The sequence below is a fragment of the Podarcis cretensis genome, assembly GCF_951804945.1.
Source record: "Podarcis cretensis genome assembly, chromosome: 12".
NCBI lineage: Eukaryota > Metazoa > Chordata > Lepidosauria > Squamata > Lacertidae > Podarcis > Podarcis cretensis.
Genome location: NC_137181.1, coordinates 57190186 through 57203356, shown reverse-complemented (window position 1 = coordinate 57203356; position 13171 = coordinate 57190186). Strand labels below are relative to the sequence as shown.

Genomic DNA, 13171 nt, shown 5'->3' with positions numbered 1-13171 from the left:
TTTGTACTCTGATCCAAATGCACACTGTTGACAGATTTAAATATAGCTGTCATTCACTTACTGACAAGAGATTTCTTAGCACTGAATTAAATTAGCATTTTACTGCTCTATTAGCCTTGGAACTTGGACAGGTGCTCTTTAAAATGCCCTTTACATATTTCCCCAGTAGGAATAAAGTGGACCAGACTTGCCAGGGAATGAATAGGTAGCATAAGAAAGCTCTGCCATTGTCGCAGAGTCACTTCACTCCTTACAAAGGTTTTTCTTTGAACGCTCTCTCCCATCTGGGTCTTATGCAATGAAATCAAAAAGCGAAGGAAATCTCTGCACATTAGAATGCAGAAGCGGAGACAAAGAAGCCCCAAACCAGCCCTTGACAGGAGCATGCGTCAGGAAAGATAAGAGGTTCAGATGGATCAGTACCCCAGGGTTTCAACTCTAGTAGCAGCAACCGACTGTGCTATTTATAACAGCCATTGAAAGCTGCTGCTTTGAATGATGCACCATTTTAACACACAAACTAGGAAACCATATACTGATTGTGAGTGAACCTTTTCGTTGAGATCCACTTGGATTAATATTTCAAATTTTAACCTATTTCACCCAAACCATCCACTTTCCGATGTCAATTGTGTGGAGTACTTACCGTGCTGGAAGTGTGTTCTGATGTTATAGATTCATATAGTCAGTGGGATTTCAGAGGATCTGGGAAAACTATTTGGGCTTAGGGTGGAGGAAGAAGAAGACTTTGAGCCTTTAGTATGCATGCATAATGCCTAGGACCATGATACTGTTTATAATAATATTGTCTCAGTGTGTGGGACACAAAATAGAAGTGCTTGTGATAAAGAATCATGCGTTGTCTGAAGTGCAGGGGGGAAATCAGCTCTTTGCCATCCTGAAATGGCACCATTAATTTGCCAGGAATTCCTCATGTCACCTGGAAAAGCCAACTTTTCAAATTTGCAAATTTGTGCTCGCCCCCAAAGTACATGGTCTTCTTTGAGCATTGAAGCTGAATCCTTGAAAAAAACAATGAGGGGTTGTTTGCATGTTCAGCTTGATGCTTGAAGGGTACAGCGCCAGCCCACTTCGTCCTGCTACTCCCTAGGACAAAATAATACTCCAGTTGGGGAGGAGAGAGTATGAACGGCCCTCCTGGCTGGTAGGAAATGATGTTCTGAGTGTGTCCTCTCCCAGAGGGGGTGTAGAGCTTTATTATAGGACCTGTTGCCTCCAAGCATCTTGTCCCATGGACCAGTGCTGGATCCTTCCTCTCTGTTATCCATTCTTTCTTCCCCAAGGTGAGTCTATTTCATCCTTGGGGAAAAGAGAGCAGGCAGAAAGGCAGAAAGACCTACACTGGCTCCCAGTACGTTTCCGAGCACAATTCAAAGTGTTGGTGCTGACCTTTAAAACCCTAAACAGTAAAGCCCTTGGCCCAGTATACCTAAAGGAGTGTCTCCACCCCCATCGTTCTACCTGGACACTGAGGTCCAGCACCGAGGGCCTTCTGGCGGTTCCCTCCCTGCATGAAGCCAAGTTACAGGGAACCAGGCAGAGGGCCTTCTCGGTAGTGGCACCCGCCCTGTGGAACGCCCTCCCACCAGATGTCAAAGAGAAAAACAACTACCAGACTTTTAGAAGACATCTGAAGGCAGCCCTGTTTAGGGAAGCTTTTAATGTTTAATAGACTATTGTATTTTAATATTCTGTTGGAAGCCGCCCAGAGTTCCTGGGGAAACCCAGCCAGATGGGCAGGGTATAAATAATAAATTATTATTGCAGTGGTGCCCTGCAAGACGAATGCCTCGCAAGACGGAAAACCCGCTAGACGAAAGGGTTTTCCGTTTTGGAGGTGCTTCGCAAAACGAATTTCCTATGGGCTTGCTTCACAAGACGAAAATGTCTTGCAAGTTTGTTTCCTTTTTCTTAAAACCGTTAATCCTATGGGAATCCGTGCTTCACAAGACGAAAAATTCGCAAGACGAAAAAACTCGCAGAATGAATTAATTTCGTCTTGTGAGGCACCACTGTATTATTGTTATTATTATTATTATTAAAATAGCAGCAGGTGGGTGAGCACAGCTGAGGCCAGTGGCCTGCTTATGGTGGGCTGTACATGCCTCGATTTTGCTCACAGCCATTGAGGCAGGGACACTTGCATATCTGAACACCATGTCTCCAGGTAATCTCAAAGCATCATCAAGATAATATTGGAGAAGGCAGTCTTTCAGAGAGGAGAATGTTGGGAGCTAAACTCAAGCAACTTCAGGAAAGTTTTTGTATTTTGTATTGCTTGCTTGTGTTCTGTTTGACCTGCAAGGCAGTTAGTCCAATTATTCATGTGGTTACATATCTAATGCTAACACTTGCTGCCTTTTCACAGAATCATGTGAACCCAGCAATGGATTTTACGCAGACTCCTCCAGGAATGCTGGCTCTCGACAACATGCTATACTTTGCCAAACATCAACAGGATGCTTATATCCGGGTAAGAGCGCGTTTTTGTTGCAGGGTATTTTTATATTTCTTTCTTTTTTTGTCCATCATTCTAGGAAAGCAGATGGGCTCATGACATTGCAAATAGCAATTAATTGCTCAAATTAATTTGCCAAGAGGGCAAAGCAAGCTATGATTTTTCTGTTGTAAGCGCTGACAAATGCTGAGCAGTGACCCCCAAATTTATTTTCAAACTGATATAAATGCCATCCTTGATAGATGACTTGAAGACCTAAAAACCTCTTTTGCATGTTTTGACTCCCAAGAGGAAGGAATCTGTTATGATTGATTTCACTTAGACATGTGGGATAAAGGAAGGCTGATTCATTCTCCTACTTTACTTCTCTCTTTTCCTTCCCACTTCTTGCCCACACAACTTACTTGAAAGGTAGCAGTAAATTATATTTTGTTTCTTTTGCATTTTCTTTCTGACATTTTAGAAGTGTGTGCCTGAGTAAGTTTCATAAACTTTCCTAACCTCCATGGAAGCAGAGGAGTGGAGAAGTTCTGAATGGCAGAGTACATACAATATTCAAAAATCTTGGCTATCTTAAGTCACTGGAAATAGAGAAATAGCCTTAGGCATTAGAAAAACTAAAAAAAAACAAAAAACAATTTTAAGTATATATAAAAATTACAAGTATAAAATGTTGTGGTTAAAAAAATTAACTTTAAGTTACATCAGTTAGTCTACAACTTTGATTCAAACAGGCATAAAACCAAAGCCTCAGAGTTCTGTAAAGGGCACTTTACAGACATCTAATACAGAAACTCCTTAATAAAATGTCACCAGGTTAAAAGACAGTCAGGGACAGTGGCTTTTTAGATTTAGTCTTTCGAAGACTTCTCACCCCCAATTTACCATGGCCATTAAAGCAGACAATGGTTGAATGGAGCATAGTGAAGATTGAATCCATCATAAAATAAGGTCTGGACAGTGCAATCCTATGTATGTCTACTCAGAAATCAGTTCCATTGAATTCAATGAGGCTTACTTTCTGATAAGTATATATAGGAGTTTATATATTAGAAAGTCATTTTAAAGATAGCTACAACAGTGAATATATATATATATATCCCCAAAAGAACCATAGTCTCCTCTGTTGTTCTTTAAAATGAATGTACTCAAGAACAGTTAATTATATATTGAGCAGCTCATAAAGGCTGTTTCAATTGTTCCGTTCTTTACTGGACTAATGGGTTTTTCTTCGCATTGTCTTACCATTTTCTAATTATATGAAAAGAGCATAATTACCAGCCACATGTTGTAGGCACTTCTTTCATTAGCTCACGTAAAACTGCTATGTATTATTTGATTTCTTTGTCCAGTTTATAGCCACCATCACCTATGGATTTTTATCTCCCATTAACTTTGCCTTCTTGGAGGTTGTTATTGCTAAAATTGTCCCAGTTATTTACAGTGAAAGATATAGGAAGTAATTGGCACTTAATGCTCTGGTTGATGGCAGCTGAGAGATTCATAGTTGTTATATAAATCCCACAGACTGTTTTAAAGGAGATAAATACTTTTTAAAAATAGTTCTTCTATCGTTTATCATTTCATGTGTATTGCTTTGAGTCAGAAAGCAAATGGATGAGCGGTTTCCCTCACTGTTCCCCCCCCCCGAAAACAAAGATTGTTTTATTTCCTGTTGCGTGAGTGCCAGCAAAACTGGAATTTATGAAGTTGTTCTGCTTTCATAGTTCTATGGCAGGGGTCGGCAAGCTAAGGCCCAAGGGCCAGATCAGGCCCAATTGCCTTCAGGATCCAGCCTGCGGACTGTCCGCGGGTTGGCATGGGGACTCTGATGGTTTGGGCTGCGCCATTTCCCACCCTGCGCCATTCCATTCCTCCCCACACACACACCGCAGTGCCTCCTCCTCCCTCCCTCCTCCTGGCTTCTCCCTGCCCTGCCTAGAGGAGGAAGGGGACTGGGCTGAGCTGGGCTGGGGGGTGGGGAGGAGTACTACTTGCCCCCCTCGCCTCTTCTTCCAGCTACGCCCCTCCACGGTGCTGCTTCTCCAGCTTGCCACAAGATCTGAGGGATGTCAGGAGTTCAGCCTACACTTGAGTAGGACCCTGGCAGAGACACATGCCCGACTGGCATGTTCTCTCCCTCCTGGTCGTTTGTTCGGGAGCTTCATAAGCTTTCCTCATTCTGAACATCACAGCGACCGATGCGAACCGACACCGGCACACTTAGGTATCCACAGAGTTTGCGCCTCATGCGTGACAGACCTCAGCAACTCAGCATTTTGGCTAATCTACTTTATTTACATATAAACACACACACGGAGCACTGCAACATGGCTCCCTCTCTCTCTAGCATCAGACAAAGAGAAAAAGGACAAAAGACAATAGTCCCACTTCACGGAACAGAGTAACACAAACATCCTGTGTCTGTCACTCTGTGGAGTCAAAACATATACTGTCATGTGATAGATAAAAATCCCATGACTGCAATAATGGAGCAGGAATTCTATTTTTTTTTAAAAATAATATTTATTAAAGTTTTAAAAGTTACAGAAAGAAAAGAAAAAGAATTAAACATAACAAAACCATACAATACAATACAAAGACAAAAATACTACATATACATAACAAAAATAAAACTAAAACAATTAAAAGAAAAAGAAAAAAAACACATCCAATACTTTCAATGTTATTAACTTTCATTTACTTGTTTCAGCGACCTCCTCACACCTCCCTTTTTTTGTATTCCACTTTGATTAATTGTCTCAGCAAATCCTTTCCATCTTCCTCAATTTTCTGTCCTATCATTTAACTTAACAAATTCTAACATTATTTTTTCCTTTAATCCATTTACAATCTATTGTACTTAATTCTTTATAGCATTTCTGCTAAAGCCATGTAACTTCATTCCAACATCTTTCTAACATTCCTTAATTTTACAATATTTCTGTAAATAATCTTTAAATTTCTTCCAATCTTCTTCCACCATCTCTTCTCCCTGGTCTTGCATTCTGCCAGTCATTTCCGCCAATTCCATGTAGTCCATCAACTTCAACTGCCACTCTTCCCGGGTGGGTAAATCTTGTGTTTTCCAATACTTTGCGATGAGTATTCTTGCTGCTGTTGTTGCATACATAAAAAATGTTCTATCCTTCTTTGGCACCAATTGGCCGACCATGCCCAGGAGAAAGGCCTCTGGTTTCTTCAGGAAGGTATATTTAAATACCTTTTTCATTTCATTATAAATCATCTCCCAGAATGTCTTAATCCTTGGGCACGTCCACCAAAGGTGAAAGAATGTACCTTCAGTCTCATTACATTTCCAACAATTGTTTTCGGGCAAATGATAAATTTTTGCAAGCTTGACTGGTGTCATGTACCACCTGGAGCAGGAATTCTAACAAGGGATAGTGGACCGGCCTGCAGCTGAAGAATTTTGCCAACCCCTGTTCTAGGGTAATGGTAAGGAACCTTTTTGGGGGCTGAGGGCTCCAATAGCCGTGTGGAAAGCTGCTGTAGGGGAAGGGGCAGTGCATTTTTGTACTGGATGGAACCCACACACAACCACACACCCTTTAAAAACATACAAAGAAAGAACTATTTTCCATGGAAACAGACATATGTGTACTATCCGTCTCTCAACAGCACTCTTCATTTTCTTTTTTTCACAAAGTTAAAAAAAAAGTATACAGACTCCTTATCTTAACTGTGCAAATGGCGAAAAGAATTTGGCATTCCCAGCAGAATGCAAATAAGGTCAATGCACAGCAGAACTGCAAGCACCATTTGCAGCTATTTAGAGACTCAAACTTTATGCAGTTGCATCAGAAATACTGCATGCATGGAGCTGCAAATACATGGACTTCTTTTTGCATATTTGCGGGAAACACAAGTCTGCTGTTAATCCCCTCCACCACCACCCCCCCCCCCGCTTTGGTCTTCTTACAGAGGCAGGAGCTGCAACCACACGTTTTACAGAGCACCAGAGCCATTTTCTCTCTGTGCTGTACAGCTGTAGGAGGGGACTGAAAGGGCCAGATGCAGTCTTGCTGTGAGCGAGAACTGGTTTGTGGGTTCAGGATTCCCCACCCCTGTTCCAGCGTGTTCTGTTCTCTTTTTCTCTTTTACATACTGATCAAATTCAGCCCTGTGTTCAAGTGGAGATGAGAGGGGACATAGAGGACCTGGAAGGAGATTCACAGGATTATTTCTAATAATTGGATGGATGAACAGTGTCAATTCCAGACAAAATGATCGGTGTGGATTCGGCAGAGTCTCGCAAACTTGCTGGTGTTTTGTGTTGAGAAAGCTGTTCTTTCAAAATGTCTCTCCTTGCAACCTCTGAAGAGATTATAGCAAGCTTGAGTGGCATGCCTTGGACTTCAGAAGTCCCTGCTGGCTTTTGCACACGGTCCTGGTGGGTTGACCAATCATTCATAGATGTTGGCTTTTGGAAATGCCTTATTTAAAAGAGAGAATAATTATATTTATCAGGTCCTCCCTTAATGTAATGAATGTATAGGGGTTGCTCATGCGTAAGTTGCCACCATGCCTGGCTAGTTAGCCTGGTTAAACCTTTCCTGACTGGACAGCCCTTCACTTCGTGGCTGTTCAGTCGCTAGCAGAATCCGTCAGTGGGCGTTTCTTAAACTTCTTCCAGCACAGAAGCTCTTTGACGCCAAGTCTACGCCTACTTTCCCTGCGCGGAAGTCTTCTGCGCAGGGTGGGTGTGGGCAGAGGAGGACCTGTGCTCTCCCCGCTGGTCTCCAGCGAAGAGTCCTGGAGACCCCTCTCCGATTCCCCCAACCGCCCCCCTTTATCCCTGGTGTTACGCTGATTTCCTTCCCCAGCCGATGAGTTCCCTCTCTCCCTGCTTGGCACTTAAAGAGTATTGCGGTGAGACCTGGAAAACTGACACCCTGTGTTGTGGGTGGGTACATTTGGACAGCCACAACACCCTATTGGTAGGTCCCTTGAAGCTGGGTGCAATCTGGCCAATGGGACGCAGTCCAAACGGTTTGAGGGACCTATTTATGCCCATGCACGTGACCCACAGCTTCCTCTTTTGACTCGTGCATTCGGAACACCCACCTACCTCTCCCTACTTTTAGGGCTTTGCGCTTGACCTTGCTATGCCATTGTGTGTCGTCTGTCGTTGGGACAGGGGCACGGCCGGAATTTTCCCCACTGGCTCCCTCCCTCCCTCCCTCCCTCCCTCTCTCTTTTTCTTTCTTTTCCTTCTCCTCCTGCGATGAGGCTACATTTTAATATTTTAATGTTCCATTATTTTAATGTTGTATTTTATTTTTGTTTTTAAGTTGTAATCATTCTTCTTGTTTTTATTATTGTTTGTAAGCCGCTCTGAGCCCGGCCTTGGCTGGGGAGGGCGGGGTATAAATAAAACATATTATTATTATTATTAATATTGGCTGATTGGCTGTTTCCATTTGGGCTTTGCCTGCCACATAGCAAATTGTCACAACTTGTAAGGTTGCGCATAGGCTCTGGTTCAGGAGATAGGGATGGGGGAATGCTCTCGCCATCCCTATGTGAAGAGTATTCTGTTAAAGGAATCCAGGGACTTGATGGTTTGGTCAACCCCTGAGTGGGGGTTATGCCCGTGCCTGAGTTCAGAGGGACATTTGGGTGGTGGAGTTCGCCCATTCCCAGCTTTCCGCTTATCCAGGTGTTCACCCTTGACTGACCTATGCTGGTGCCCTGGGTCAGCGCTACCTGCATGGCAGGGAGCTAGTGGAACCGGAGCCTATGCAACCAGTCACTTTCTGTAATCAGTAAAGTTGTGGCCTAAATTCTGCCAAAAGCCAAAACCAAAATTTGAATCATGTGTTAATTTATTTAGGGGGGAGGTTACAAACACGTCAAACCTGGAAGTGCGTATCCTGGTTTGCAACCTTTTTTTGGATTACAACCCTTTTTTTTTTTTAATTACGATGGGGGAGGCCCCATTGGCAAAAGCACGCCTTGGGTTACATACAACCTGCTTTGGTTTATAAACAGACCTCCGTAACAGATTATGGTTGTAAACCAAGGGACCACTGTATGTCTGCCATGTCACTGAACTTGACTTTTTTCTAAACTTAAAAGCTCCACATATACCGTATTTTTCGCCTTATAGGGCACACTTTTTCCCCTCCAAAAAGGAAGGGGAAATGTGTGCGCGTCCTATGGGGCGAATGCAGGCTTTCGCTGAAAGTGGGCGCCGACCCCTCTCGCTCTCCAGGCTTCAGGAGAGCCCCACCGCCAGCCCCACAAACTCGGGGGACAGCGGGGAGGCGGAATGCCGCCATCCCACTGTCCCCCGATGTGGCTTGGAGGCTGGCGGCGGGGAGAAGCCCGCTTCTCCCAGCCCCGCAAGCTCGGGGGACAGCAGGGAGGCGCAGCTCCCGACGTGGTTTGGAGGCTGGCGGCGGGCTTCCCCCTCCCCCAGCCCCGCAATCTCCCAGAGCTTCCACAAGCTGGGCTTCCACGGCGTGCGGAGAGCTGCCTGTTCTGGGGGCTGGGGTCGGGGGAAGCTCGGGCTTCCCGCGCCTGGTGGGGGGGGGAATATTTTTTTTCCTTTATTCCCCCCCCCCCCAAATCTAGGTGCATCCTATGGGCCGGTGCGTCCTATAGGGTGAAAAATACGGTGATTTGTAATCCATTTAAGCTTTTGCCTAGGTTTCGTTTGTCAGATTGATTAATTTGGCTCTTCTGTTTTCTTCTTTCACTGTATTCATTCTTATTAATGGCACATTGCATTTAAAATAAAATCTGTGAACTGCTTTGGGAGGCTGAAAACTGCTATATATAAATACATAAAACAAAATAATGATTTTAAAAAGGGATAATAGGGCTGCATTGCCCATGTATTAACTGACTGCCATATGGGGGAAAGGCAAGATCTATATTGAAAAAGTCAATAAATCCACAAGTTAAAAAAATTATGCTGTGTTGAAAAAACTGGGCAGGTGCAAGTCAGTGGTAAATGATGGACTTTGCCTACGGCTCATGGTATTGTAAGGCAAACTATGAGCCTTAGCTCAGATGCAATGACTAGTCCATGGCTTAGTTCCTTGAAGTGCAGCAGTAGGACGACCACGAGAGGAGAGGAGCAGCAGTGATTTTTCCTCTGAATGCCTGCGTACTCATGCGTTTTTGCGTAGCCATGGTTGCATGTGAACTGTGTCTGTGTGATTTGCAGTAGATTGGCAAGGATTTCTGATTCCCATTTGTTTACCAGTGGCAGCAATGAAATGGGGCCCTGTCTCAGTTATACGGCTGAAATGAAGAAAGCCGGGAGATTTAACAGGAGTGGATTTTTGTGTGGAAGGACTATGTGCTCTATTCAGTTCTGTTACTTAAAATAAATCCCTGGAGTCATAATTATTTAATCTGAAATTTGTTTCTCTTGCACCAGGCCACCTGATTTCAGGCTCCTAGGAGAAAAACGAAGTAGGACCCACAAGCCTGAAGTCTGCCTATAGAGCATTGATACTGTTATATAAGCATATTTAGTTTCAACAGTGGAAAGGAAATTGTGCCTAAACCCTACTGTTTTCCCTAGCTTAGCCTGTTTTGCTCTGCTTAATATTTCTCTACCAGCACTCTCTCCGGTCTCACCCAATTTATGTGGTTCCCCCACAGTCTTCTGTGATGTTTCTTAACTAGTATGGAGGAATATTCAAACAGCAGAGCCACAATGGAAGCAATCATGTTTGGTAACATGAGGTGCCTTAATTAACAAAGCTGTGGGAGCTCGCTGGTGGAGACTGTGAAACTACCAGAAACATAAATGAATTTTTCTTTATGTGGCTGAATATTCATTTCCATGCTCCTTTAATAACTTTTTATATAAAAAATGATAATGAAGAACAATTAAAGGTTTGTAAGAAAATGGAAAATATGATGTACGGCTTCACCTAGAGTAGATCATGCACATCTAATCTGATAATTTTTCAGCAAGTTAACTCACACAGGTGTGAGCGTGCCTTTTTTTTTTTGTCTTTTGTTTTGAATACGAGTAAATGTAATGATTTAAGGGACGCAGGTGGCACTGTGGGTTAAAGCCTCAGCGCCTAGGACTTGCCGATCGAAAGGTCGGCGGTTCGAATCCCTGTGGCGGGGTGCGCTCCCGCTGCTCAGTCCCAGCGCCTGCCAACCTAGCAGTTCGAAAGCACCTCCGGGTGCAAGTAGATAAATAGGAACCGCTTACCAGCGGGAAGGTAAACGGCGTTTCCGTGTGCGGCTCTGGCTCGCCAGAGCAGCGATGTCACGCTGGCCACGTGACCCGGAAGTGTCTCCGGACAGCGCTGGCCCCTGGCCTCTTGAGTGAGATGGGCGCACAACCCCAGAGTCTGTCAAGACTGGCCCGTACGGGCAGGGGTACCTTTACCTTTACCTTTAAATGTAATGATTTAGCCACACTGTAGTCCAGCACACATTTTGACAGAGGGCAACATAGAAAATATCTGTTTGGGGTGCTTCTGATCATTGTTGCAGTTTTGACTTCTAGGAGCTCCGGTGTGCCAGATCAAGCAATGCCATCTATAAAAGACAAGGCACCTTCATTTGCTCATATACAGATCTGGCCCAATGTGGCCTAAGTTGCTATGCAGGGAGCCAAGAGGAGGTCTTCAACAATCTTCCTTGCTGAGACCCTGTAACTGATCATGCAGGGATTTTTCAGTTGTCTCTTGAGCTGTTGTGCTGGGCATATTGCATTTTCTGCGTTGTCATAACACTCTACTGTAAGTGCAAAATCTAGTACAGTGGCTTATTTCCTAATGTTGCTTACCATAGTCTGGATTCTGATAGCAAAAATAAAAAGAAGAAGAAGAGGAGGAGGAGGAGGAGTTTGGATTTGATATCCCGCTTTATCACTACCGTAAGGAGTCTCAAAGCGGCTAACATTCTCCTTTCCCTTCCTTCCCCACAACAAACAGTGGGACTGAGAGACTTCAGAGAAGTGTGACTGGCCCAAGGTCACCCAGCAGCTCCATGTGGAGGAGCGGGGAAGCGAACCCCGTTCACCAGATTACAAGTCCACCGCTCATAACCACTACACCACACAAATAGATTTGGTGGGAGCAGTTAGCAGTACCACTGTTCTTATACCACTCATCTCCCTATCATTTTTGGTTAAACACAAAATAACACTATTTAAATCCAGCAGTTCTACAGTATTTAAAGCCAGTTCCTTCCTTCCTTCCTCTTTCCTCACTTGCAGACATTAAACAGGGGAGTAGATCATTTGGAATGGCACATCCACTGACGGTGCATGCAGATACACAGCTACCTAGAGTATTTGTTTTAATCAATGGTAGCCAACATGGTGCCCTCTACATGTTGTTTCAGTGCAATTTCCATCTTCCTGGCAATTGGTCATGTTGGCCGGTGCTGAAGGAAGTTGAACAACTTCTAGAGAGCATCACCTTGGCCCCCCTGCTTTTAGTTGCGTTTTCAAAATGGAGCGGAAAACAAAAGGCAGTTTTGCAGGCACTGACATCCGTGAATGAAAGGTCTCGGACTAGCTCAGAATTGTGAGCCTTAATGAAGGGATGAAATAAATTCAGGCACAGCTACAAAGGAACAACTCACTTAAACCATTTTAACACAGGGTATGTGGACTTGAAGGCAGCAAATAATCTTGATTGAAATCTAGTCTTTTCTATATTCTAGTTTTCTGTGTTTAGGTTTTTTAGAACCAAGGCAGAGGTATCCAGGGTTCCTCAGGTAAAGTCCAGCAGGAGCTGAGCCATAAGCTTCTGCTGATGGTGTCACTCAACTCTGGTGTTTCGAAGCTATATATTTGCTGGCATCGGCAATCATTTGTTTCACTAGAGCATGAAAAACATTCCAATATAATGGCAGATTACCAATATGGCCATTGCTTTAAATATCTATTGCTAAACTTGGTAATATTTATTTTTTTTCTGGTTATTCATACTGCCAGCTTCCCATGGCATTATAATAAAAGCAGGGATGTACTTTTTTGCCATTACATCAGAATTGCTAGCTGCGCTCCTCAGAATGAAGAGCCTTTCCTTAGTGCTGTAAATATGGACAGATGTTGAAAACTGTTTTGCATATCGATTCCTCAAAGTGCCATTTTATTTGCCATGTAAATTACGACAAAGTTTCTCAACTGGTTCTCAGATCGTCTTAATGGATTGCTGTAACCCTGCTTTATGAGACATGCAGACTCATTGCCACCATTAAATATTTTATCCACTCATGAAAACTTAATATGCTGGTCTAATGTGAAAACCAGCAAATGGAATTGTGAGAACCAAGACATTACGGAGTCTGTTGCCTTCTTCTCTGTCCTTTCATTTTACTTTGTCTCGTCATTTATTTTTATTACCCATTTCTATTATCTGTATCTAAATTGCCAACCAAGTAGCACCTTCTGTTATGTAGGGTTTAATTTTTGTTACGAGAGAGTAGCAGGCATGAGGATGGAGGGATCTAATAGATACCATGGCTGGCGTTTTTTTGGCTCAGCCTTTTTATCATCTCTGCCATACTTGAGAACTGTGAGTTTTCCGCTGTGAAAGGCTCTAAAGCAGAAGGAGTGAGTCATTCAATATGTACTGTGTTCCTGAAGGGAATCTGCAGAAGTGTAAAAGCAGAAATTGCAGAAGCGTTTCTTAGGTTACCTGCAGTTCTTTACCCGTAGCATTTCGCAACTAGGTG

The 13171-nt window shown here is 43.6% G+C and overlaps 1 protein-coding gene across 3 annotated transcripts in view; it reads left to right on the top strand.

The window, feature by feature from the left end:
• ELMO1 (engulfment and cell motility 1) overlaps positions 1-13171 on the top strand; it is a 291965-nt gene that overhangs the window by 143520 nt on the left and 135274 nt on the right. For all 3 annotated transcript variants that reach the window (XM_079947572.1, XM_079947570.1, XM_079947571.1), the window contains one exon: positions 2390-2494. In XM_079947572.1, the coding sequence (XP_079803698.1) occupies positions 2390-2494 (105 nt within the window). The remainder of the gene's footprint in view (positions 1-2389; positions 2495-13171) is intronic.